The following is a 25987-nucleotide window of genomic DNA, read 5'->3' as shown; positions in this document are numbered from 1 at the left end:
TGCTTATTTGCAACACCAGGCATAATGGTCAATAATAAGAAAACAACAACACAGTAATATAACAGTGAAAAACAATGTTTTTTTATTCACCCTTTTTTTTTTTACATATTTATTTATATAAAGGTTCCTAGGTCCGTAGTGAATATGGACTAACCGGCATTGGGGGAATGAAGATGCTATCTCAGCTGGTTGATTGAGTCAAACGGTTTGTAGCATATATGCGACAATAGGCGTTAAGGGGTTAACTCCAAGGCTCCTCACTGTAATACTGGAAGCCAAATAAATGCATCTAGAGTAACTGTATAGCTAGACAATTTCTTCAACTTAAGTTTTGAGTTTAGAAGAAGAAAGTTCCGAATCATCCAGGTCTTTATGTATTTAATACATACTTGGAGTCTAACTGACTCATTGATTTTGTTTGGGTTCATAGATAAGTACAGCTGAGTATAATCTATATAGCAATGTAAATTTATGCCATGCTGTCTAATAATGTTACCTAATGGAAGCATGTATAAAGTGAAAAGAATCGGTCCAAGCACAGAACCCTGAGGAACTCCATGACTTACTCTGGTGTGTGAGGAAGATTCTTCATTTACAAGAACAAACTGTAATCTTTCAAATAAATATGATTTAAATGAGCCTAATGCAGTTCTTTTAATCCCAATAATATGTTCAAGTCTCTGTAAAAGAATGTTGTGATAGATTGTATCAAATGCAGCACTGAGATCCAATAGGACAAGCACAGACACAAGGGACACTTGTGCACGATTAGGCAGATATCTTTAATGTTGGTTCTGATCAGTAGAGCTGATGAAGAGGGCAATAAACTTTACAAGAGACTTGCCTGGAACAGGAAGGATGCCTTTCATTATACTAATGTTCCTTAGTCCTGCCCTTGCTGTCTCTTTTTACATTTAGTTTTTCTCAGTGACGACGAGAAAGTAAACTATGAGGGAATATACATGTTTTTTTTCCTCTCCAAGCCTGATTCCTCACTTTAAAATGAAATCATGTTCATTTCTCTTTTTTATGGCCTCCCCATAATTTTCCTTTTTATATGGAACATGTTCATTCACTGGCAATACAGTAGAATAGAATAGAAAAATACTATAATAAGTATGTTGTTATAAGTCAACTGTACTTTATACCAAAACAAAGCTAAACATATTTACAGCACAACAAACAATTAAGAGTAAAAAAGGAAAAACATTTTGCACTTGGGTATCCCTACAGTATCTCAAAACCTTGCAGTCTTCAAAATGCATGTTAATGCAAAAGTTAGAATGTACTGCACTAAATGTCACAATAAAACACAGGCATCTCAGATTAAAATAAGTAGAACCTAAACTGAAACAGAAACAATGGAAATGCAAAAAAATGTTCTCTTTTTTGAGTCTCATGTTTGTGGATCCTCTGGCTTTCCCCTTACTCCCCCTCCAGCCCCCTTATTAGACCTTGTCACTTGCTGTTTGTGTGTTATTTCCACGACCAGTGAATCAGGCATCAATGTTAGAGGACACCTTGTGTGTATGTCAGAGACACAGGGGCTTCAACAGAACAACCGTATGATAGGCCGCTGAAATAAAGTTGTGTTTTGTTTGTGTTTGTCTCAAAAATTCAAAATCAAAAAATCAAATATTGTTGAAAGGGAATACAATCCACATTATTAACTAGGCTTTTTTATTGCTTTTCTGGTAAAGAAATGACACATTGTTTAATGTATCCTCATGCGCTGGCATTGATTATAGATCACTCATTAAAAACCAGCGGCACCAAAATGATTTCAACACTTATTGGATGACCTTTTATTAGTTTTTTTCTTTCAGGCACATTTATGTTGATTTTGTAATTGTAGCTGCTTTATAATGTGATTCTCACTGTGTGCCTCAAGCTTACATCAAAGTAAACCCACACTTGATCTGACCATGTGTCTGTGTGCGTGTTTGATGGTTTTTACATGGCATGGAACAGTTATATAGAAGGGTTTAAAAAAAAACATCCTAACATCTGTATCACAAGAAATACTCTAGCAATTAAAATGGAGGAACAAGACCAAACTCAAATCTAGTAAATGTCACAGTGAGTGAAACCAATGACCATAGGGGGTCTATTTTCTGAAATGTTTCAGATGAAAAGCGAGTTGAAAAATTTGTTTGTCCAGAGTAAGATTTCTGAACATCTACTGTTCGTTGTTTTGAAGTCAACTCAGGAAAATAAACTAGAAATGAGAAACACATACAACGTCTATGTTCTGTACTTTTGCAGTTTTCCCCCACATACATGCAGAATAACTACATGCCTTGTACACATACTTTACATTTCTTTATTTTTGGGACACATGCTCACCTCTGGCAAAATTCATGCTTTCAGTTTTTGTGGAACACTTTTTAATCTGAATGAGAAATTGACACAAATATACTTTCAGTATTTAGTGGGAAGTTTTGAGTTTTAATGGTCCTAATTCAGTTAATCTACCACATGCTGGAGAACTTAAAAGCTAAATTGTCATTATCTGAACTATATTATAAGAAAATATTTGATAAATGTCTGAAGACGAGCCAAGGCTTTAATTTCATCAGCCTGGCAAGGTGGTACAAGTGGACTTTCCCACTGTATAAGGGGGTCATTTTCACAAAGTCAGTGAAAAATGCAACCAGTGGTTCATCATTTCTAAGCAAGACGTGCGAAAGATTTTCTTTTGGCAGCTTATAGTGCACCAAGGCTAAAGGTTACAATTTTGAGAGACCCTCTTAAAAGTTGAACTCAGTTCATTAGCAGATTCTGAAAACAAAGTTATACTTGCAGGATATTGCAAATTGGAACAAAGAGCCAACCCATACAACATCGTAGACTGGTTTTAGGTGCGGTTCAATACCTTAGGAATGTTCTTTATATTGGTGTGGCCATTGGCAGCAAGAGACAGGTCACCTGTCAGATCTTAACAACCATCTAGGTTATTGTATGTTGAAATATGCTGTGGTATCATTTCTAATGTGTTATATTAGCTGGCATCTGTAAATGGAAGAAATGCCTCGCTCAGTGTTTACTCATGAACATCCGAAGTGCTGGAATAGTTGGCAACTGGATTCTTTTCTTTGTTCTTGTTCCGTGATATGTGGGCAGTCCTAAAGATGTCATGGGACTATGTTTTAGATCATGTTTTGTTTTTAGATCATGTCTTAGTTTAGTTCTTAGTTTTCTCATGTTTTAGGTTCAGGTCTTGTGTTTACTTTTTTTTCATGTCATGCCACCCTCTCCTGCCCTGCCATCAGCCTCACGTCCCTCACCTGTGTTTTCCCTATCAGCTGCACTCAATCCCTAATCACCCTCCACAGTATTTTAGTTTCCAGGTCCCCTCATTGCTTTGTGAGATCCTTCCCCGTCAACACCCTCCACGCCACGCCCCGCCCCGCCCCGCCCCGCCCCGCCCCGCCCCAGTTAAGTGTTTTTCCAATGCTATGCCAAGTGTTTTGTTCAGTTAAATATTTTTCCACAGTTTAGGTTTTTGAATCCGGCTCAGCCGCGCTTTCTGTTGGTACTTTGTTTTTGTAAAATAAATCTAGTTTGCTTTTTTGAAGTCCGCATCCGTGTCCTTCTCACCCACCAATACTGACAAATGAAACCTCGTCATGAACATTTTTACTGATTGAGCCCAGTAAAATGAACTTTAACCAGGTAAAATATTTCATTAATATGGTAAGCTTACATTTTCCACAAAGCTATGTAAAACACTGAACTATGAAAGACAATTTCAAGGTTGAGTTATTTCATTATTAAGTAAACAAGAATTTACAAACAATGGAAATCTATGTTTCTTAACCTTGTAGCACCCACAGTTGCAGATATGCAATAAGCTTTTTATTTATTTACATTATATTTTTATTTACATTACATAATTATTTTTTTTTTTTTTTTTTTTTTAAATTTACATACATTATTTACATTCATGTGTAATATTTTTTACATTACATTTTATGTGCCGACAGTTGTTACAGCATCATTTTCTTGGCTCAGTGATTACACTCTGCTTTGCGGTGGTCTGTTCTAGTTGGTTCTGGTCTCGTTTGGTGTGGTCTGCTTTGTCCACCTTTCACAGCGCTAATGGGAGGTCAGGTCTCCAAATTGTATTATTATGATTATTTTTTTGTATTTTTTTATTAGCTTCATGTGCACATTTTTATTTACATTACATTTTTTGCATTTTATATGTGCTTCACTTTTTCACAACAAAGATCTGTGAAATCTGTTTGATTTGTTGTTGAATGGAAAGTTTATGATGGTTGCGTTCCACACTTTGTATTAAGAATGTTCAATAAAGGTCTATTATATACATTTTATTGTGGTAGCAGCAGTTACTGGTGAACTTTCACTTTACCTTTTTTTCCAAACGAACTGCAGAGAATGACTTGGTTTTGTGAACAAAATTAATCAGGAAAGCCCACAGCTGCAAATATGCAACATTGCCTAAAATGATCAAAAATTATCAAAAATAGCCCAATTCCAAAAATTCCAAGAATATTGGTTTATTCCCACCCAAAAAGATGCAAAATGATTTTTTTCAATGATTATTCATATGCTTGGGTGCTACAAGGTTAACTTTTTACTCATGACTGATAACTTTGTCCTGGGCAAAATGTTTGTATACAAGAAACTCATCAATACTAAAAGTAAATCTGAAAGTAATACTGTACAACGGAGACCGTAAATGAAAATGCTGTGAGACTTGTAAATGTTCCGTTTAGACAGAGAACCTGTACACCTTAGCGTAATGCTGAATCCCCCAGCATCATGAGAAGTACATGTATTGCCATGGCGAATGATGTGATTAACAAGGCTCTAAAGATGCAACAAAGTGAGCAGTCTTTCTTTTGTTGCTGTAGGAGGTGGCTGTTAAGCACTGCTCCACGCTCTGCGTATTAGGCTCATCATCAAGGGCTGTTTAGTATTCTGCTGGTGTAAATAGGAGTTTGGCGGGGCACTGGGTGGCAGAGCGGGCCACTCTGTCATTAATGTGCCCATCGCTGTTATAATATGCCTAATGACATCGCTCTCAGATGGCATGCTGGGAGCCCGACCGCAGGGAGCCCGGCTCAAACGTCTGCAGGCACTGACGCCTCCCGTCATCAATTCTACATGTCTCTTCACCAAAATCTGAAGCCTCCAGATAATGTCTTTCACGGTTCAGCAGTCTTACAGGGTTTCCCTCCTGCCTGGCCTTGAAATGGGCAAATTAATAGTTCCTTTGAAACAAATTGGAATTACACCCCTCGATGCCTTAATGTCAGAATGTGAGAGCATTGATGTCCCAGGTCTGACTGCTGTGGAATATAAAGATCTGAGAAACAAATTGTACAGAGAGTGAGGAGGGGTGGGGGTGCCAAAGATCTGCAGGACCCCCCTCACAAACAGATAGTCCCTCTCTGCTCAGCATGGGCTGCTACAGAGCTTTACTGTTTGTGCAAATGGAAAATTGGAAGTGTTTCATCTTAAGTAGTAACAAGGAAACCCTTCAGTCCTCTGAAGCTGAGACGGAATGATCTCACGAGTCTTTTCAAACATTTATCTCTCAGCTGTTTATACGGCAACATGAAATGGTAACGGACAGAACTCTTTAAATTCGCTTCTTTTCTTTCCGAATGTTCTGATCGACTCTGTGATGGGTTTTGTTCAGTGCATTTTGTTTTTTAAAGATCTTTAACACTATTAAGTTGTAGATACAGTCGCCTCTTTTAGGGCCTGTTTTCCCACTGTCTGGTCACATGAGACATTTTCTTCATGAAATGTCATCATAGTTGTTAAATGACCTAAGAGGGGAAATACTTTATACTGACTTCAAGGAGGTCATGTGGTAAGCCACAGAGCATCATTAAGGGCACTAAAATGGGTATTAAAAATCTACAGCCTGAATTATTACTATGTTTTATCTTAAAGGTAGAAAAATAGATAGCAAACATTTGTAAATTCCAACATGATAGTTTAGTTTTGTAGTGATTGCAGTTAAATACAGGGTTTAATTGATCAGCTGATCATTGCTTCTGTCTGTATTCCCGTTAAATTCAGCATTCTAATTTGAACTGTAACTGGTAACTCTGCATTACAGGCAGAATACCCCCATATTTTCAAAAAAAAGTTGCATATGCAACTTACTACAGTGGTATGTACCACACTGAGCCTTCGTCCCGTGGTCACATGACCTATTAAGGGAATAAAGAAGCATGCTCATTTTTTGTCTCCATCAATACTGAATCTTGTTTTTTTTTTTTTTTCAAAGTTTCCAAGCCCAGTCTGATCTTGGGATAAACTTGCAGGGATGTCCACTCCTTAGGAAGATTGGAAACTGTCGAAGGTTTTTCACTTGGGGGAAAAAACTTTCTCAGTGTAAAATGATAACTATAGGAAGTGGCCTTATGGACTGGGGAATTAAACAAAGGTATATTTTCTTTCTCGCATAACTGCAGCAGGATCAAAATAGAAAACTTGAGAGTTGCTATAGTGAAAGTACTCGTTGTGCCAGATAGGCAAAGTCAATAATCTGTATCATTTACGCATGAATGTGCACATTGCTTTAATGTTGTGGCTGAAGCTAATTTAAATTACATTACATACTGCTTCTATACAGCTTAATGTAAAATAACCCAAACAAATTTCTGAATTGAATGAATATTTTGTACTGATAATCTCAAAGACAAAGAGGGCTCCCTCTGTTAACTAACTGCTGAATCTTTATTTCACGTTTCGATCTGACAGACTTTCATTACATTACATGGGCTGAGAATCTTCCCATCTCGTGAACCTGATGACAGACATGTTGAAAGCAAAGATTTAGCAGTAAGTGAGACATTGTCCAGGAGCTATTTTTCATCGTTTTTCAGACGTATCTTCTTCCACCTGTCATTAGCTGTGCTGAGGTTATTGTTCATATATACGAAAATTACATTTTAACTTCAGTTTAACAATGAATATAGTGGAGAACAGTAATACTACAGTACAAGCGGTACGAGTACAGTATTTCACAAAATGCACTTGGGTTCAACTACATCACTGGAGTCAGTCAGAAAATAAATAAACCAAGAACCACACAATCTGAGAGATCCATACATTTATTGTGCATTTAGTATCTGTAATAGAGAAGCAAAATGTTTTTGCACCTCACATTTTTTTGGCACTTTAAGGGTTTATGCCAGATTTATTATCAATATCTGTCAATTCTTCATACTGACACTGGAGCTGGTCAAATCTAATTAACCATAAGCATTAACAGTCATAGAAACTATAGAAATCCATCACTTTAATTAGCTTTGAATCATTTCATACAGCAGCAGCTGATTTGAGATAATTCTACTGTGAAAACTTTCACACTTTTTGTTTGGTCTTAGTTCATGGAAAATTTTTAGGTGCACAACTTTGCTGAGAAATTGGTTTCAGAAGAGTTCAGAATTGGAAGGTCAAGCTATTCAATGGGTATTCAGCACCTATTATCACTGATTAATTCAAAAGAAAAAAAAACTCGACACCAATAAACTGCAAATAATTAGCTGAGAAAGGGAGTACATATTCTAAATGGAAAAGTGATAAGATACGCATAAAATACAAAAATCCTAATCATCCACTCAAAGGTCAAATGACATGTATTTCATTGCTGATGTCGGGCCAGTATGGGCATGCTCGGCTGGGAAGAAGTGTTCTGTGGGTTCAGAGAAAGAAAAATCTCTGCCACGCTGTGCTAGCTTCATCTTGTAAACAGGACACTGACAATAGTCAGTATGAACACACTGTCTGATCATTAGTGCAAGAAAATAGATTGTATGGAAAGTCAGAAATGCAGCAGGCCGTCAGAACATGAGAGCGTTTGTGCTCATCTGGCTCGATGCTTTCATATGCTGCTTCATGGAGATGTCTGACGCATGTCTGTCAGTCAGGCCTGTCCATAGAAAGTACAAACTCTACCCTTAAAACTAAAAGTATTAACATTTGAACAGTATTCTTCTAAAATACACCTCTGTTTGCTAACCTACCTGGAATGGATGTTAACTGCTGGCTGTGTACAAACTTTGGGTGGCTAGTAGAAAGTTATATTTGCTATAGAACAGAAAAGGTAAAGAGCAGAAGTCTCTGTGTCCTCTGGCTCAGATTTAATTTGGGATCTCCTGCTCTGCTGTTTCCTCTTTAACAGAGTCATTCCCTTCCAGCTGCTCTTCCTCCTCCTCCTCCTCCTCCTGCAAAGACAGAACACATTGCACATTGCTCATTAATCACACAGGTCCATCTGAAACACAATTTAGCAATGCAGAGAAAGAAGGAACTGGCACTTCATTTTCTTCTTTGTTAGTGCACAGAGGTTGTCTGATTATCTGGAGGAGAATAAGTTTTATTGTTACCTCAATGCACATAAAAGGGGGCCCAGAGCGTTCTGGAGCACGCGCTCATGATCTGGCATTAAATCCCGTCAGAAAAGAAGGAAAAAAAGAGACTAACGAGGTATTGTCAGATTTAGCAAATGTATTTGATCGCTCTGAAAGAGGAGTGGGACCATTTGACTTGTTATAAGCACTCACTCCAAAAGCCAGCATCTGTGTCAGGGATGCATTTGTGCACATGACATGAATAATTTCACATCCATGAGGACATCATTCATTTTGATCTGTATATACATTTTCTGGATTGAAACACGTCATGATACAAGGCTAACATCCATTAAAGCATTCTTTAATTCAACATATGCTAAGGAAGGCAATGCCTTTTTCAGGGTAAACCTTGCTTATTTCAGCAAAACAACACCAAAGCACATTCTGAATGCATTACAACAGCGTGGTTTCATTGTTCAAGAGTTGATGTGCTTAAACTAGTTTGTATTCAGTCCAGCCCTACGACCCACGGGAAATATTTGGATGCCAGATGAAATGAAGCATATACAAAGAGGCCCTGGATGAGGAGTTCCCAAACAATATGCCTGCATCCCAACCTAGGACCAATTTCAATTAATTGTTGGGTTTGGATGATTTTCAAATCTTAACCCTAACCCACATGTAATACCACTTCTATAATTCAAATGGTAAAAAGAATTATATTGATATTTTGCTTGTGTCTGGGACATATTTCAACCCTGTCTCACAGTAAAACTAAAATACTAGACACAAAAACTTCATCTATTTCTAATTCTAATCATGAAAAATACAAGTGAAACGTAACTTTTTAAAATGTCCTGGCCAACTGGCCACAGAAATGATTTTCATTGTTTCTGTCGAGCTACTGCACACAAAACTATTTCCTGGGAGGAACACACAGTCAAATAGTCTCAAAGTGACTATTGCACCATTTTACTTTGAAATGTCATTTTAGGTTTCAGGTGCTGTTTTAATGAAATCAGTTGTTTCATCAGTATTTACACATGTAAAACTACTTGGTAATGATTAGGCATTACAATATAACTGGTTTTAGTGAGGCATCAGACACTAGATGTAAAGGTCATGTGGCACCTCACTCGGTGAAGGAGGCACCTCATGCACAGAGACTTTCTCGTCGAAGGAGGCCTGGATCTGAGTTCTCCTCTGTGGTTGTTGCTGCATGTCATTCCCTTCTCTCTGCCTGCTTTCCTGTCCTCTCTAGACTGTGAATGAATTACTACATTCCACAAAATGTTCTTCCTATTGTAAAATGTTACTTAGAAAGTCGTGCTAGGTGGCTTGAAAAACCGTACAGAATCAGCATAACACAAAGTTTTCTGTTCAGTGACTATCGTATTTTTTTGGTGAGACAAGGCTGTAAAATCAAGTATATCTTCGATAAAGAAACTGTTGAAAGAGCTAATTTATGCAGAAATACTTGTAGGATGTCAACAGGACTTTCACAGGATATTTTCACTGCGCGTTGTGGTTGGAAACTACACTTAATACAGAAGAAACAGGCTCACAGCCAGAAATCTAAATTCCATGCTGCTGCAGAGGCTCAAACTGTGCCTCAGACAGGCATCTCACAGGCTGTGTGGCTGCGCGGCTGCGCTTCTCACCTGGCTGTCAACAGCAGCGCTTGTGCCATGTTAGAGCACTGGTAAAAATAATCTAAGAAAAAGAAACAAGATTGGATTCTACATCTTTGTAGAGATGAACAAAATGGCAAGCAAGACATTCTCAACAGTCTTGGTGTTGGGCAGCTCAGAGTTTGGTAGGAATGGGAAGTTTGCTTGGAAACAAGCAAATAAGCTATGAAACATGCTGCCGCAGCTGCTGCCGCTGCTGCAACATGCTGCCGCTGCTGCAACATGCTGCCGCTGCTGCAACATGCTGCCGCTGCTGCAACATGCTGCCGCTGCTGCAACATGCTGCCGCTGCTGCAACATGCTGCCGCTGCTGCAACATGCTGCCGCTGCTGCAACATGCTGCCACTGCTGCAACATGCTGCCACTGCTTCAATATGCTGCCACTGCTGCAACATGCTGCCACTGCTGCAACATGCTGCCGCTGCTGCAACATGCTGCCGCTGCTGCAACATGCTGCCGCTGCTGCAACATGCTGCCGCCGCTGCTGCAACTGCTGCAACATGCTGCCACTGCTGCAACATGCTGCCGCTGCTGCAACATGCTGCCGCTACTGCAACATGCTGCCGCTGCTGCAACATGCTGCCGCCGCTGCTGCAACTGCTGCAACATGCTGCCGCTGCTGCAACATGCTGCCGCCGCTGCTGCAACTGCTGCAACATGCTGCCACTGCTGCAACATGCTGTCACTGCTGCAACATGCTGTCACTGCTGCAACATGCTGCCGCCGCTGCTGCAACTGCTGCAACATGCTGCCGCTGCTGCAACATGCTGCCACTGCTGCAACATGCTGCAACATGCTGCAACATGCTGCAAAATGCTGCCACTGCTGCAACATGCTGCCGCCGCTGCTGCAACATGCTGCAACATGCTGCCGCCGCTGCTGCAACATTCTGCCCCATGCTGCCGCTGCTGCAACATGCTGCCGCTGCTGCAACATGCTGACGCTGCTGCAACATGCTGACGCTGCTGCAACATGCTGCCGCTGCTGCAACATGCTGACGCTGCTGCAACATGCTGCCGCTGCTGCAACATGCTGACGCTGCTGCAACATGCTGACGCTGCTGCAACATGCTGCCGCTGCTGCCACTGCTTCAACATGCTGCCGCTGCTGCAACATGCTGCCGCTGCTGCAACATGCTGCCGCTGCTATAACATGCTGCCGCTGCTGCCACTGCTTCAACATGCTGCCGCTGCTGCAACATGCTGACGCTGCTGCAACATGCTGCCGCTGCTGCCACTGCTTCAACATGCTGCCGCTGCTGCAACATGCTGCCTCTGCTGCAACATGCTGCCGCTGCTATAACATGCTGCCACTGCTGCAACATGCTGCCACTGCTGCAACATGCTGCCGCTGCTGCCACTGCTGCAACATGCTGCCACTGCTGCAACATGCTGCTACCGCTGCTGCCACTGCTTCAACATGCTGCCGCTGCTGCAACAAGCTGCCACTGCTGCAACATGCTGCCAATGCTGCAACATGCTGCCAATGCTGCAACATGCTGCCGCTGCTGCAACATGCTGCCTCTGCTACAACATGCTGCCACTGCTGCAACATGCTGACGCTGCTGCAACATGCTGACGCTGCTGCAACATGCTGACGCTGCTGCAACATGCTGCCCCTGCTGCCAATGCTGCAACATGCTGCCACTGCTGCAACATGCTGCAGCTGCTGCAACATGCTGCCGCTGCTGCAACATGCTGCAGCTGCTGCAACATGCTGCCGCTGCTGCAACATGCTGCCGCTGCTGCAACATGCTGCCACTTGCTGCAACATGCTGCCACTTGCTGCAACATGCTGCCGCTGCTGCAACATGCTGCCGCTGCTGCAACATGCTGCCGCTGCTGCAACATGCTGTCACTGCTGCAACATGCTGCTGCCGCTGCTGCAACATGCTGACACTGCTGCCGCTGCTGCTGCCACTGCTAACACTGCTGCCGCTGCCACTGCTGCAACATGCTGCCGCCACTGCTGCAACTACTGCAACATGCTGCAACTGCTGCAACATGCTGCCGCTGCTGCAACATGCTGCCCCTGCTGCCGCTGCTGCAACATGCTGACGCTGCTGCAACATGCTGACACTGCTGCAACATGCTGCCACTGCTGCAACATGCTGCCGCCGCTGCTGCAACTGCTGCAACATGCTGCCGCTGCTGCAACTGCTGCAACATGCTGCCGCTGCTGCAACATGCTGCAACATGCTGCCACTGCTGCAACATGCTGCAACATGCTGCAAAATGCTGCAACATGCTGCAACATGCTGCAAAATGCTGCAACATGCTGCAACTGCTGCAACTACTGCAACATGCTGCCGCTGCTGCAACATGCTGTCACTGCTGCAACATGCTGCCGCCGCTGCTGCAACTGCTGCAACATGCTGCCGCTGCTGCAACATGCTGCCACTGCTGCAACATGCTGCAACATGCTGCAACATGCTGCCACTGCTGCAACATGCTGCAACATGCTGCAACATGCTGCCACTGCTGCAACATGCTGCAACATGCTGCAACATGCTGCAACATGCTGCAACATGCTGCCACTGCTGCAACATGCTGCAACATGCTGCCACTGCTGCAACATGCTGCAACATGCTGCAACATGCTGCAACATGCTGCAACATGCTGCAACATGCTGCCACTGCTGCAACATGCTGCAACATGCTGCCGCCGCTGCTGCAACATGCTGCCCCTGCTGCCAATGCTGCAACATGCTGCCGCTGCTGCCAATGCTGCAACATGCTGCCCCTGCTGCCGCTGCTGCAACATGCTGCCGCTGCTGCAACATGCTGCCGCTGCTGCAACATGCTGCCGCTGCTGCAACATGCTGTCACTGCTGCAACATGCTGCCGCCGCTGCTGCAACTGCTGCAACATGCTGCCGCTGCTGCAACATGCTGCCGCTGCTGCAACATGCTGCCACTGCTGCAACATGCTGCAACATGCTGCAACATGCTGCAACATGCTGCAACATGCTGCAACATGCTGCAACATGCTGCAACATGCTGCAAAATGCTGCCACTGCTGCAACATGCTGCCGCCGCTGCTGCAACATGCTGCAACATGCTGCCGCCGCTGCTACAACATGCTGCAACATGCTGCCGCCGCTGCTGCAACATGCTGCCGCCGCTGCTGCAACATGCTGCCCCATGCTGCCGCTGCTGCAACATGCTGCCGCTGCTGCCCCATGCTGCCGCTGCTGCAACATGCTGCCGCTGCTGCAACATGCTGACGCTGCTGCAACATGCTGACGCTGCTGCAACATGCTGCCGCTGCTGCAACATGCTGCCGCTGCTGCAACATGCTGCCGCTGCTGCAACATGCTGCCGCTGCTGCCACTGCTTCAACATGCTGCCGCTGCTGCAACATGCTACCCCTGCTGCCGCTGCTGCAACATGCTGACGCTGCTGCAACATGCTGACACTGCTGCAACATGCTGCCGCCGCTGCTGCAACTGCTGCAACATGCTGCCGCTGCTGCAACATGCTGTCACTGCTGCAACATGCTAACACTGCTGCAACATGCTGCCGCCGCTGCTGCAACATGCTGCCCCTGCTGCCGCTGCTGCAACATGCTGACGCTGCTGCAACATGCTGACACTGCTGCAACATGCTGCCGCCGCTGCTGCAACATGCTGCCGCCGCTGCTGCAACATGCTGCCGCTGCTGCAACATGCTGTCACTGCTGCAACATGCTGCCGCCGCTGCTGCAACTGCTGCAACATGCTGCCGCTGCTGCAACATGCTGCAACATGCTGCCACTGCTGCAACATGCTGCAACATGCTGCAAAATGCTGCAACATGCTGCAACATGCTGCAAAATGCTGCAACATGCTGCCACTGCTGCAACTGCTGCAACATGCTGCCGCTGCTGCAACATGCTGTCACTGCTGCAACATGCTGCCGCCGCTGCTGCGACTGCTGCAACATGCTGCCGCTGCTGCAACATGCTGCCACTGCTGCAACATGCTGCAACATGCTGCAACATGCTGCCACTGCTGCAACATGCTGCAACATGCTGCAACATGCTGCCACTGCTGCAACATGCTGCAACATGCTGCCGCCGCTGCTGCAACATGCTGCCCCTGCTGCCGCTGCTGCCAATGCTGCAACATGCTGCCCCTGCTGCCGCTGCTGCAACATGCTGCCGCTGCTGCAACATGCTGTCACTGCTGCAACATGCTGTCACTGCTGCAACATGCTGCCGCCGCTGCTGCAACTGCTGCAACATGCTGCCGCTGCTGCAACATGCTGCCACTGCTGCAACATGCTGCAACATGCTGCAACATGCTGCAACATGCTGCAAAATGCTGCCACTGCTGCAACATGCTGCCGCCGCTGCTGCAACATGCTGCAACATGCTGCCGCCGCTGCTGCAACATGCTGCAACATGCTGCCGCCGCTGCTGCAACATGCTGCCGCCGCTGCTGCAACATGCTGCCGCTGCTGCAACATGCTGACGCTGCTGCAACATGCTGACGCTGCTGCAACATGCTGACGCTGCTGCAACATGCTGACGCTGCTGCAACATGCTGCCGCTGCTGCAACATGCTGACGCTGCTGCAACATGCTGCCGCTGCTGCCACTGCTTCAACATGCTGCCGCTGCTTCAACATGCTGCCGCTGCTGCAACATGCTGCCGCTGCTGCAACATGCTGCCGCTGCTGCAACATGCTGCCGCTGCTGCAACATACTGCCTCTGCTGCAACATGCTGCCGCTGCTGCAACATGCTGCCACTGCTGCAACATGCTGCCACTGCTGCAACATGCTGCCGCTGCTGCCACTGCTGCAACATGCTGCCACTGCTGCAACATGCTGCCTCTGCTGCAACATGCTGCCGCTCCTGCAACATGCTACCGCTGCTGCCACTGCTTCAACATGCTGCCGCTGCTGCAACAAGCTGCCACTGCTGCAACATGCTGCCAATGCTGCAACATGCTGCCGCTGCTGCAACATGCTGCCTCTGCTACAACATGCTGCCACTGCTGCAACATGCTGCCGCTGCTGCAACATGCTGACGCTGCTGCAACATGCTGACGCTGCTGTAACATGCTGCCCCTGCTGCCAATGCTGCAACATGCTGCCACTGCTGCAACATGCTGCCGCTCCTGCAACATGCTGCCACTTGCTGCAACATGCTGCCACTTGCTGCAACATGCTGCCGCTGCTGCAACATGCTGCCGCTGCTGCAACATGCTGCCAATGCTGCAACATGCTGCCACTGCTTCAATATGCTGCCACTGCTGCAACATGCTGCCACTGCTGCAACATGCTGCCGCTGCTGCAACATGCTGCCGCTGCTGCAACATGCTGCCGCCGCTGCTGCCACTGCTGCAACATGCTGCCACTGCTGCAACATGCTGCCGCTGCTGCAACATGCTGCCGCTACTGCAACATGCTGCCGCTGCTGCAACATGCTGCCGCCGCTGCTGCAACTGCTGCAACATGCTGCCGCTGCTGCAACATGCTGCCGCCGCTGCTGCAACTGCTGCAACATGCTGCCACTGCTGCAACATGCTGTCACTGCTGCAACATGCTGTCACTGCTGCAACATGCTGCCGCCGCTGCTGCAACTGCTGCAACATGCTGCCGCTGCTGCAACATGCTGCCACTGCTGCAACATGCTGCAACATGCTGCAACATGCTGCAAAATGCTGCCACTGCTGCAACATGCTGCCGCCGCTGCTGCAACATGCTGCAACATGCTGCCGCCGCTGCTGCAACATGCTGCCGCCGCTGCTGCAACATGCTGCCCCATGCTGACGCTGCTGCAACATGCTGACGCTGCTGCAACATGCTGACGCTGCTGCAACATGCTGCCGCTGCTGCCACTGCTGCAACATGCTGCCGCTGCTGCAACATGCTGCCGCTGCTGCAACATGCTGCCTCTGCTGCAACATGCTGCCGCTGCTATAACATGCTGCCACTGCTGCAACATGCTGCCACTGCTGCAACATGCTGCCGCTGCTGCCACTGCTGCAACATGCTGCCACTGCTGCAACATGCTGCCTCTGCTGCAACATGCTGCCGCTCCTGCAACATGCTGCCGCTCCTGCAACATGCTACCGCTGCTGCCACTGCTTCAACATGCTGCCGCTGCTGCAACAAGCTGCCACTGCTGCAACATGCTGCCAATGCTGCAACATGCTGCCGCTGCTGCAACATGCTGCCTCTGCTACAACATGCTGCCACTGCTGCAACATGCTGACGCTGCTGCAACATGCTGCCCCTGCTGCCAATGCTGCAACATGCTGCCACTGCTGCAACATGCTGCCGCTGCTGCAACATGCTGCCGCTGCTGCAACATGCTGCCGCTGCTGCAACATGCTGCCACTTGCTGCAACATGCTGCCGCTGCTGCAACATGCTGCCGCTGCTGCAACATGCTGCCGCTGCTGCAACATGCTGTCACTGCTGCAACATGCTGCCGCCGCTGCTGCAACATGCTGACACTGCTGCCGCTGCTGCTGCCGCTGCTGCTGCCGCTGCTGCTGCCACTGCTAACACTGCTGCCGCTGCCACTGCTGCAACATGCTGCCACTGCTGCAACATGCTGCCGCCACTGCTGCAACTACTGCAACATGCTGAAACTGCTGCAACATGCTGCCGCTGCTGCAACATGCTGCCCCTGCTGCCGCTGCTGCAACATGCTGACGCTGCTGCAACATGCTGACACTGCTGCAACATGCTGCCACTGCTGCAACATGCTGCCGCCGCTGCTGCAACTGCTGCAACATGCTGCCGCTGCTGCAACATGCTGTCACTGCTGCAACATGCTGCCGCCGCTGCTGCAACTGCTGCAACATGCTGCCGCTGCTGCAACATGCTGCAACATGCTGCCACTGCTGCAACATGCTGCAACATGCTGCAAAATGCTGCAAAATGCTGCAACATGCTGCAAAATGCTGCAACATGCTGCAAAATGCTGCAACATGCTGCCACTGCTGCAACTGCTGCAACATGCTGCCGCTGCTGCAACATGCTGTCACTGCTGCAACATGCTGCCGCCGCTGCTGCAACTGCTGCAACATGCTGCCGCTGCTGCAACATGCTGCCACTGCTGCAACATGCTGCAACATGCTGCAACATGCTGCAACATGCTGCCACTGCTGCCAATGCTGCAACATGCTGCCGCCGCTGCAACATGCTGCCCCTGCTGCCAATGCTGCAACATGCTGCCACTGCTGCAACATGCTGCCGCTGCTGCAACATGCTGCCGCTGCTGCAACATGCTGCCGCTGCTGCAACATGCTGCCACTGCTGCAACATGCTGCCACTGCTTCAACATGCTGCCGCTGCTGCCACTGCTTCAACATGCTGCCGCTGCTGCAACATGCTGCCGCTGCTGCAACATGCTGCCCCTGCTGCCACTGCTGCAACATGCTGCCGCTGCTTCAACATGCTGCCGCTGCTGCAACATGCTGCAACTGCTGCAACATGCTGCCACTGCTACAACATGCTGCCACTGCTGCAACATGCTGCCACTGCTGCAACATGCTGCCACTGCTGCAACATGCTGCCACTGCTGCAACATGCTGCCACTGCTGCAACATGCTGCCACTGCTGCTGCCACTGCTCGCTGCCGCTGCTGCAACATGCTAAGCAGCCCCACGTAGCTGCATCTGATTAGTGTGCTGGTGACACTGAAGTTCTAAAAGTTAGTTTTAAAAGCAGCAAAGAAGAATGTGAACCAGAGCGAGCAGGAGCCAGCTGATTTACCAAAGCAAAGTGAAAGTGACAGTGGTGAGAGCTGCAACAGTGATTAAACAGCTCTGACAGATACAATTACCGCCCCCCCCCCAAAAGGTTAATAGACACATCTACACAGCAGAATGTGTGATCACCAGGTTAGGATCTGCAGTCCACAGCACCTCATGAATCCATTTGTCTGCAGCAACCAGAGGAGACAATAGCTGGGTGCAGATTTTCTGTCAGTCAGGGACGGTCTGATTCCCATGTGTCTACTCACCAAAAAGGATTCGTCTCAAACACACTGAACTGTCTATGAGTCATCCTGCTGCATGCACAGAAAATGTTACCACTTCAAATATTTCTTAAAAAAAAGAAACTATAAAAACCTTGTCTTTCATTTTCAGTTACAGGGGAGGCATCTTTATTTATTCTGTGGACCCACTTTTTCTTATTCAAAAAGGGAATCTTTGAGATGACAAGCGTGATTTTAATGTTTAACCATAGATCATACCAACAGATTCATTTGAAAATGGACTATTGGGCACTTTGCTGTTAACACATTTTAAAACAAGGACTAACTTATCTATAGAAAACACGATATCCCAGTTGTTTTATGTCAAGATTCTTTCAGGTGTGATTAATAACATGAAAATCATCTTTTTAATAACACTGAGCTGAAAGCTACATGTTTTATTTCAAGCTGTTTTGCAACTTTAACTACACCAATGTTTGCTTAAAGTTGCACCACAACCCACTTAAAAAGGACATCAAAAGCATTATCTTTTATTCCAATTTCACAGTTTTCTTTCAACAATATCTTCAATATGACTCAATACACACACAGAAAGTGAGTAAAAAGTGACTAAATCTACATTTTTCTCGTATTGCGTATTGTGCGTGGACTGAAAAACATCAGAGTTCAATACTGTATGGGGATGAGTCCAGTCAAAGGCACAAAACTTAATTTCGTCATTTTGTTGAAAAGCTTGGTCACAGTGCTGCCAAGCTCTATCAAATGTGAGCCACAGATTAAAAGTGAGCTGTGAAACTGTTCCTCAGCAGCATGCTCTATATTTCAAATAAATAAATGAACAATCTCAGTGATTCGATATGTTATGCCCAAATGCACGTTATTAGTCACAGCTAACAGAAGGCAATACATTTGACTATTAATGAAACAACTGGATCTGGAGAAGTTCCAACTGAGTAGCTCAGTTTTACCGACACTGAAAACAACTTGGGCTCTCAGTCACTGAATGGGTCTGACAGTAGCTGCATGCAGGGCCTTGCCCGGGCCCTCTATTGGTCTGAGTCTGACCAGCCTGGATGAGGGGCATCAATCAGGGAAATGCACCCTGTTCCTTAAAAAAAGAGGTCGGCTGTGTGAACCCCTGAGATGACATTCTGGCAGCATGGTCAGAAAACACTTAGTGTGTCGAAGACCGTGTCATTTGAAATAACAAATTCATGAAAATTTGGATTTAAGATGCAGCTAATAAGTCAGAGGACTAAAATAATTACCGGAATAATGGGTGTTTAGACATTTTTGTCAAGAGTAAATTCACAGAGACAGATTGCAAGTGTGTCTAAAGTTATATCAACATTTACCGACAATAATAATGAGATACGAAACATGGACACATTGTACCAGAAAATAATGTGTGTCATAGGCAAAAAAAGGACAAGTTTTCAAAAGATATCACGTCGGGTGTCATTCTGAAGTAATATCATATTTTTTGTCTAACGATTAAATTCTTAGAATCTTAGAATGAAGAATCTTGCCAATTTCTCTGATTCCCTTTTGGTATTTGAGACTATGCAGGTGGCAGCCTTCAGCTTTGATCTAATCGTGTCACTAAGCAGACAGGAATTTCATCTGTCAAATGTTTATTTCTGCCGGTGGAATTATAAAAGAACAACCTCGAAAACTTTTTCACAACACAATAAGATAATACTAAAATGTAACGGACATCAGCTGGGTGTGTGGCGCTCCTTGCAAGAGTTGTTAAGGTATGTGCAGAAAGAGTAAATTAAAGGAAGGCTCATCTCTTACCAACAGAAACATTGCCAATGCTTTTGGAGCAGTCTTGATATGCGGCTTCCCTTCAAGAAAAAAAAGGACTCTTTCTTTTCTGAACTCTGGATTCTTTCTGGTGCTGGTCCATAGGGCTGAAATAAATCTGGGTTGGGATGACATTTCATGAACTCCCCCATCGTATACACTTGTGTAATCTACCAAATCTCCCAGACAAGCCTGCCAATTTTCCAATTACCTGTAGCTCCATCTGTTATCGAAGGGCCAGTCAGTTCTTAAATGGGGAACAAGAGGGGAGGAGGGGCCAAGCCATGCTAACTATCTCATAAAGTCAGAGATGTGCCCCCCATCCCTCTTTCTGCACTGATTTAGTGTGTGTCCCTGGGGAGGGAGTGACACCGCTACTCTTGGCCTCTGAGGGCCTTCACAAGATTTCTCATGTGCTCTTTATCCTTGCCACTCCAACCCCACAACCACCAGCACCCATCATCTGTGCCTGCCTGAGGGAAAGCAGCCGGTGTCAGCGCAGCATTGCGTCACTGCTGGGATCATCCTGCTGCCTGCTGCCCACTGAGGCTCCTCCTCCAGTCTGGCAGGGAAGAAGCACGTCTCCTGCATGATATTTATTCGTTGAATTTCAGTAAATGGCCATGCTGAAAGTGAAGCCACGTCTGAAGATTACGTTAGCATAGAGCCCGCTCCTTATTTATCTACACTTGTGGACGAGCTTATGCAGCGTGTTTACAAAAATGGCCTCTGCAGCGTGCACAGTGATAGAGAAGAAGAGCTGTAAATGACATCTGAAATGCTACGGAAGAGTATTAGGGCCAGGCATAAGAAAAAATATTTATATTTTGCCTGTCGAGAATAAAGTCGACATCTCGAAATGTCGAAGATAAAGTAATTAGATGATGGCAGAGGAGTTGACTTTTTTCTCTAAAATTCGACTTTATTCTCAACATGTCGACTTTAATCTCGACAGGCAAAATATTATTATTTTTTCTTATGCCTGACCCTAATACTCTTCCGTAGAAATGCACATTTCACCTAGGGAATATATGAAGTTGTTTGAGAAGGAGCGTAACCTTTGGAGGGCACATAATAGACAGTAATATTTAATAATAGCTACACTATATGATTACAGACAGACCATAAGTGAACAAAACAAAAATGATTTAATGTTACAAGTTTCAAGCTAAAACTAATTCCTTTGTACCTTAAAGTACTTAATTGACCTTCTCTTGGCTTCCAATGGGGGAAAGTTGCTCTTTTAACTATTAAGTGCTCCATTATGTTCACTTGCTAGTCTAAGCATGTCCCTGCGTTTGGAACCGAGCTGGTAATGTCTGGTATAAACGCACACTGTATGTTTGGGCTTTATGCTATTCACATATTCACATCAAAGTTGGAAGAATGGTGCTTAGGATTTACAGTGTAATGTGTAGACATATTTTTTTTACAGGGACCCAAATGTAATTTGTCTTTGTTTGAAAAGCTGTTTCATGTTTCAGATACAGGCCCCTCTTTCATTATTCTTTTCACAATATCTTGTATTGTAAGGTCTGTAGTGGCTTCATCTCATGTAATTTGATGGTAAACATATGGACCATGACCTAGGGACTGCAAAAGCAAAGGAAGATTCTCCGACGGTAAAGAAGTGCTCATTGTTGTGATGCTAATTTCAACTTGATTATACTGCATCTTGATGACAAAACTAAAGGATATCTTCCTTTAATGAACAAACAGCTGATGACAGCCATGGTAAAGGCTTAGTGAATCATAACAAAAGGCCAAACCATTCTTGGGGATGTCTCCACTTTTGTCTTAATGTCTTTATCTAAATGTCAAATTCCCGAAGCAGCTCCATTTTCATTCAGCTGCTAGATCTAAAATTATGTATTTTTCAGTTGGAATTAAGCACTTTTATTCAACCTTTTCTGCATATACCTGTATGTATATTTGCTATTCTTATTCTTACAGAAAAAGTTTTTTTTCTCATTTTAATTTTTTATTTATACTTAAAGGGGTCCCCGATAGCCCCCAATAACAACAACACGGCAGCTCTGAGCTAACAGTGCAATAGTTACGCGTTCATTCATTCATTGGTCTTAAAGTATTGGTGAAGTAAAGACAGATAATGCCTGATTCAGAGGCTGTACTGTCTCTGCCCTGTTCTCTGCCGTTATATGGATATACGCAGATCTCCAGTGATCTAAATATCTTCCGAAGGACGCCGACTTTCACCAAACTGTGAGTAGATGAACGTAGTTTATGCCAGAAATAAGGTCCAGGTTTAAAAAAAAAAACCAAACTTCTCCTTTAACAGAACAACACACTACTTAGAGCAGCTTTCATTAAGTACAAAAAAAATGTGACTACTCATAATACAAAGGCATGTGAAAGACAATGATGGTGTGTTTTTATGTTTCTTAATATGTGGCCTTTTTCAGTCTTTTCAGTGGGAGTTGAAGCCCAATTGAAACATCTGTGGAACCTTTGTAATCAGCCAGACTGCCATCACATCAGCGGCTGATGACATATCTCTTTTTTTCTTAAAAAACCTTTAGAACTACTTGTCCAGACCTGTTATTTTGGATGTGTTAGAATTTGTAGCACATGGTGCAGCTGCTGATCCAGAGCAGGAGGACAGAGGGGACTGGAAGCAGCAATGTTCGATCTCCTTCTGTTTTCTCACTGTGAACCGAAGAGTCGGAGCCACGCTTTTACATCACTGGCCCGTACCACAGAGATTTGCTTTGTGGAATAAAGAAGGAGAGATGCTCCCTCTCTGAAGAGCCTGCGGGAGCTGATGGGCTCTGGCATCGTGGGATATCTCTATCCCTCTGGGGAGACAAAGAAGAGGACCGAGGAAGAGGAGGAGGGCAGGTTTGTTTTCCTCACTCAAGTTCCAGGAGCTGGCAGACCCTCTGGCATTAACATATACATATATGATAATGAAAGGCCATGTCTTTCAGTGGAACTGAGGGAGAAATTTAAAAGGGCAGGAGCAGAGCTTCATTGCTGTTATGTGATGCACAGAGAGCTCCGACTGAACCCTAGGTGGCAACAAAGACCAGTACAGCTCCAGCACCGCTCAGCCTCACATGCCTGCTGACTGCACCATTAACCAGCCCGTCTGAAAGCACACACAAATGGAAAGAGATCCTCTACCACACACAAAAGGCAATCAACCCCATGAACTTTAATATAAACTTAGTATTCAACTGTAAAGGGAATCCTAATGTATAACCCTGTATGTGCTTCATTAAGCTTTACAGTCTTTATCGAGCCTGTACAGTCCTCAAAAGAATTAGCAGTTAATTAGTGTGACTCATTTCCTTATCATGTTTTCTGCTTTCATTGTTTTTATTTGTGTCTTACACTGCAAAATACGTGCACGCAGAAGAGGCTCGGCTTAACCGTCCTTTTCGCCTGTGATGGATTTACTCTTCAAACAGTTTGAGAAATCTTAACCCACACATTTTTTTTTTTTGCAATGCGACAAAACAACAAGAATGAGCTGAGCTATCAAGCAACGCTGATTTGGTGTTAAGCTAATACCAGCCTGAGCAGGGAAAACCACCTCTGAACTCCGTTGTACGATTTTAGTTTAGTAATCAGAGAATTCAAAAATCCTTTTTCTGAAGAACTTTAAACAAACTAAAATGGACAAAAAATATATTTCTATCAAGTACAATACATAGAAAAAAAAGACGTGATTGACACGTTTTCATCTCTTTAATGAGTTGAACATCCTGCATTTAGTTCACAATTGTATTTCATTTCATCGTATATTCTTGAAAGATATATATTGTTATTGTTATTGTTAAACATATATATTGCTGTCCTGTGGTTTAAGGTCACCTGTGTATTATATGAGATTGCTGCTGCTTGTGTTTTTTTTGTTTGTGTGTTTGTTCTCTGCTTGTCTGCCTGCAGGTGCTCCTGGTGCTTCTAAGGTTGGATTCCCCACAAAAGCCGTGAATCGTCTTCAGTTTTGTTTTTACAGGTGTAGCAGCTGGTTGTCGGATTTTTCATTGTTTTTTATGTTTGTCTCTTCATGTTTCTGTTCCTTTTTTCTCTTCTTGGCTTTCCCTCTCTCTCTGTCCCCCGGTCCGGTTCGGCACTATTATCATATCATGTTAAATATTGTAACAAAAATAAATAAATAAAAATGAGGAGTTGATGGGCGTCAAGGGGAGCTTTACATTCATAAAGCTTGCCTTGGCATAGCAAATGTGTTTAGCATAAACAGTATTCAGATTACAATTCTGCTGCTATAATGCTGGACAGGACAAGGAAAAAAAAAAAAAGATAAATATTGAAAACCATCTTTTAAAAGACAATTTAGATAAAGTTTGAACACTTTAATGTATCGAAATTGGAAGCTCCTCTTTTTGTCACTGTGTGATACACATTAATCTCTTCAGAGGTCAGTCATCATCAGAGACAGAGAGAAATCCACACGTCTAAATTCAGTTGGCTGCCTCCTGATGTGCACACAGCTTCATTTGAGTTGGACACAGAACACTAGAACCTTCATGCATCCATCCCACTGTATCTATATCTCAGCCCATACTTCATGGTTAGTCGGGTGTCAAATTATTATTTTGCAAATTCCTCAACAAATCCCACCACTTGTGGGTTTTTTTCAGAAATACTTCTTTATTAGAGTAATTCGTTTCTTCTTCATTAAAATTCAGTTAAAGGCTACATTGTGCTTACTTGCTTTAGCCTAAGTTCTGTTTATTCCGGTCCAGTGTTGCGTGTTGAATGTGCTGTTACACTAAATGTGCCTTTTTTTCTGACATTTAAAAAACTGCGCTGTGCACATTCTGCCACGCTGGCCTCTTCTTAGACCTCCCATTAATAAAACGTAGCAAAGCACATTTACAGTATGGACTGTCAGAGGCGCAATCTTAAGTGTGCATATGCAGCTTTTATGTGTCTCTCTGTGAGAAAGGACATCTTGTTGCCATTCACAGGATGACACGGTTGCTGCGGGTCATAAACAGCAGCTTCATTAGCCCGCTCAGGCAGCGCGTTGCTCGCTACATTTAACCACCTCTGTCCCCAGCACTTCTCCCCAACCTTTGCTCCTCTGCACCCACAAACCAGTCACCACAGAGAACAATTAAATTTGATGACTGCTCATATTTGCAATTCCCATTTCATTTATTACAAAGGGCACTGTTTAATGTTCTTTTTTGTTACAAGAAACAAATTTCCATTTTAGTGAGGCATGACTGATACTGAGATGAACTTACTAGGCAATAGCTAATATAATAAGAGGAAAAATGCACAAGCAGGTCTTCTGTTTGTCAGATAACTAGTCAGGAACAGGAGGTTTTTATTCTGTCTTCTGTTTGAAACATTTCAAATGGAGAAGAAAACATACGGATGTGAAAAAACTAGTTGTTTAGTCCTGCATGATGCCTCAACAAAGCACAGCAAATCTCAAAGAAAAAAAGGACTAATTCAGAGTAAATTCAGACTAACTAATGATAATGTTTTATCTGGCATAATGAGCTCTGCCCGGGACTTCTATAACTCACAAGTTGTGAAATTGGACAAATGCAAATGGCAAAACCTGACTATTTGTAAAATACCAAGGCCCTGCGACTGCAACAACAGAATGAAGAGGAGGAAACATAAAATCCTGTTCCATGGAATTCTGTGTATTTTGGTGATTTCTTATCAAGGAATTTAAAACCAGAAAAAAGGGAAAAGGAGATGTCGTATTTGCTTATTTATTTCTGAAGCAAAAAAAAAAAAAAAAAGAAAGATGGTGCTTTTTATATGCACTTTACCATTTTATGCTCAAGTTAAAGGTAGGAAGTACGAGAATGTTAGATGTTTTCCTTTACTGCAGTAAAGATAAGAAAACAGTAAATATGACACAAATCAGAGTCAAGACAACAGACTCTGAGTTAGAATCATTAAGATTGTCGGAACGGGAGATTGGACCGAAAAAGAAAAAGTTTCAGTGCAATCTGTTGTTTTCCTTAGCTAGGAAATTGTTTATGAATTGGCTCTATATGAACGAATTGGATTATTTTATGAATAATTATGATTACAATGAATTGAATTCCAATTGGCTTGAATTGGACTTTATTATTTAAGTGCCTTGAGATGACATTTGTTGGATTTGGCGCTATATGAATAAAAATGAATTGAATTGAATTGAATTGTCATCTTTCCTTGAGAGGAAGATGTTTGTCAGATGGATGCTG

General features: G+C 44.4%; 1 protein-coding gene across 1 annotated transcript in view; it reads right to left on the bottom strand.

The window, feature by feature from the left end:
* Positions 1 to 7084: 7084 nt before the first annotated feature.
* The window catches only part of phf14 (PHD finger protein 14), a 146854-nt gene continuing 127951 nt past the window's right edge, over positions 7085 to 25987 (bottom strand). The window contains exon 18 of the mRNA XM_075449010.1: positions 7085 to 8216. Within this exon, the coding sequence (XP_075305125.1) occupies positions 8133 to 8216 (84 nt within the window). The 3' untranslated portion in view covers positions 7085 to 8132. The remainder of the gene's footprint in view (positions 8217 to 25987) is intronic.

Source organism: Odontesthes bonariensis, chromosome 18 (assembly GCF_027942865.1).
Source record: "Odontesthes bonariensis isolate fOdoBon6 chromosome 18, fOdoBon6.hap1, whole genome shotgun sequence".
In the NCBI taxonomy this organism is placed as follows: domain Eukaryota; kingdom Metazoa; phylum Chordata; class Actinopteri; order Atheriniformes; family Atherinopsidae; genus Odontesthes; species Odontesthes bonariensis.
Note: the sequence above shows the minus strand (reverse complement) of the source record. Positions and strands in the feature narration are given on the sequence as shown.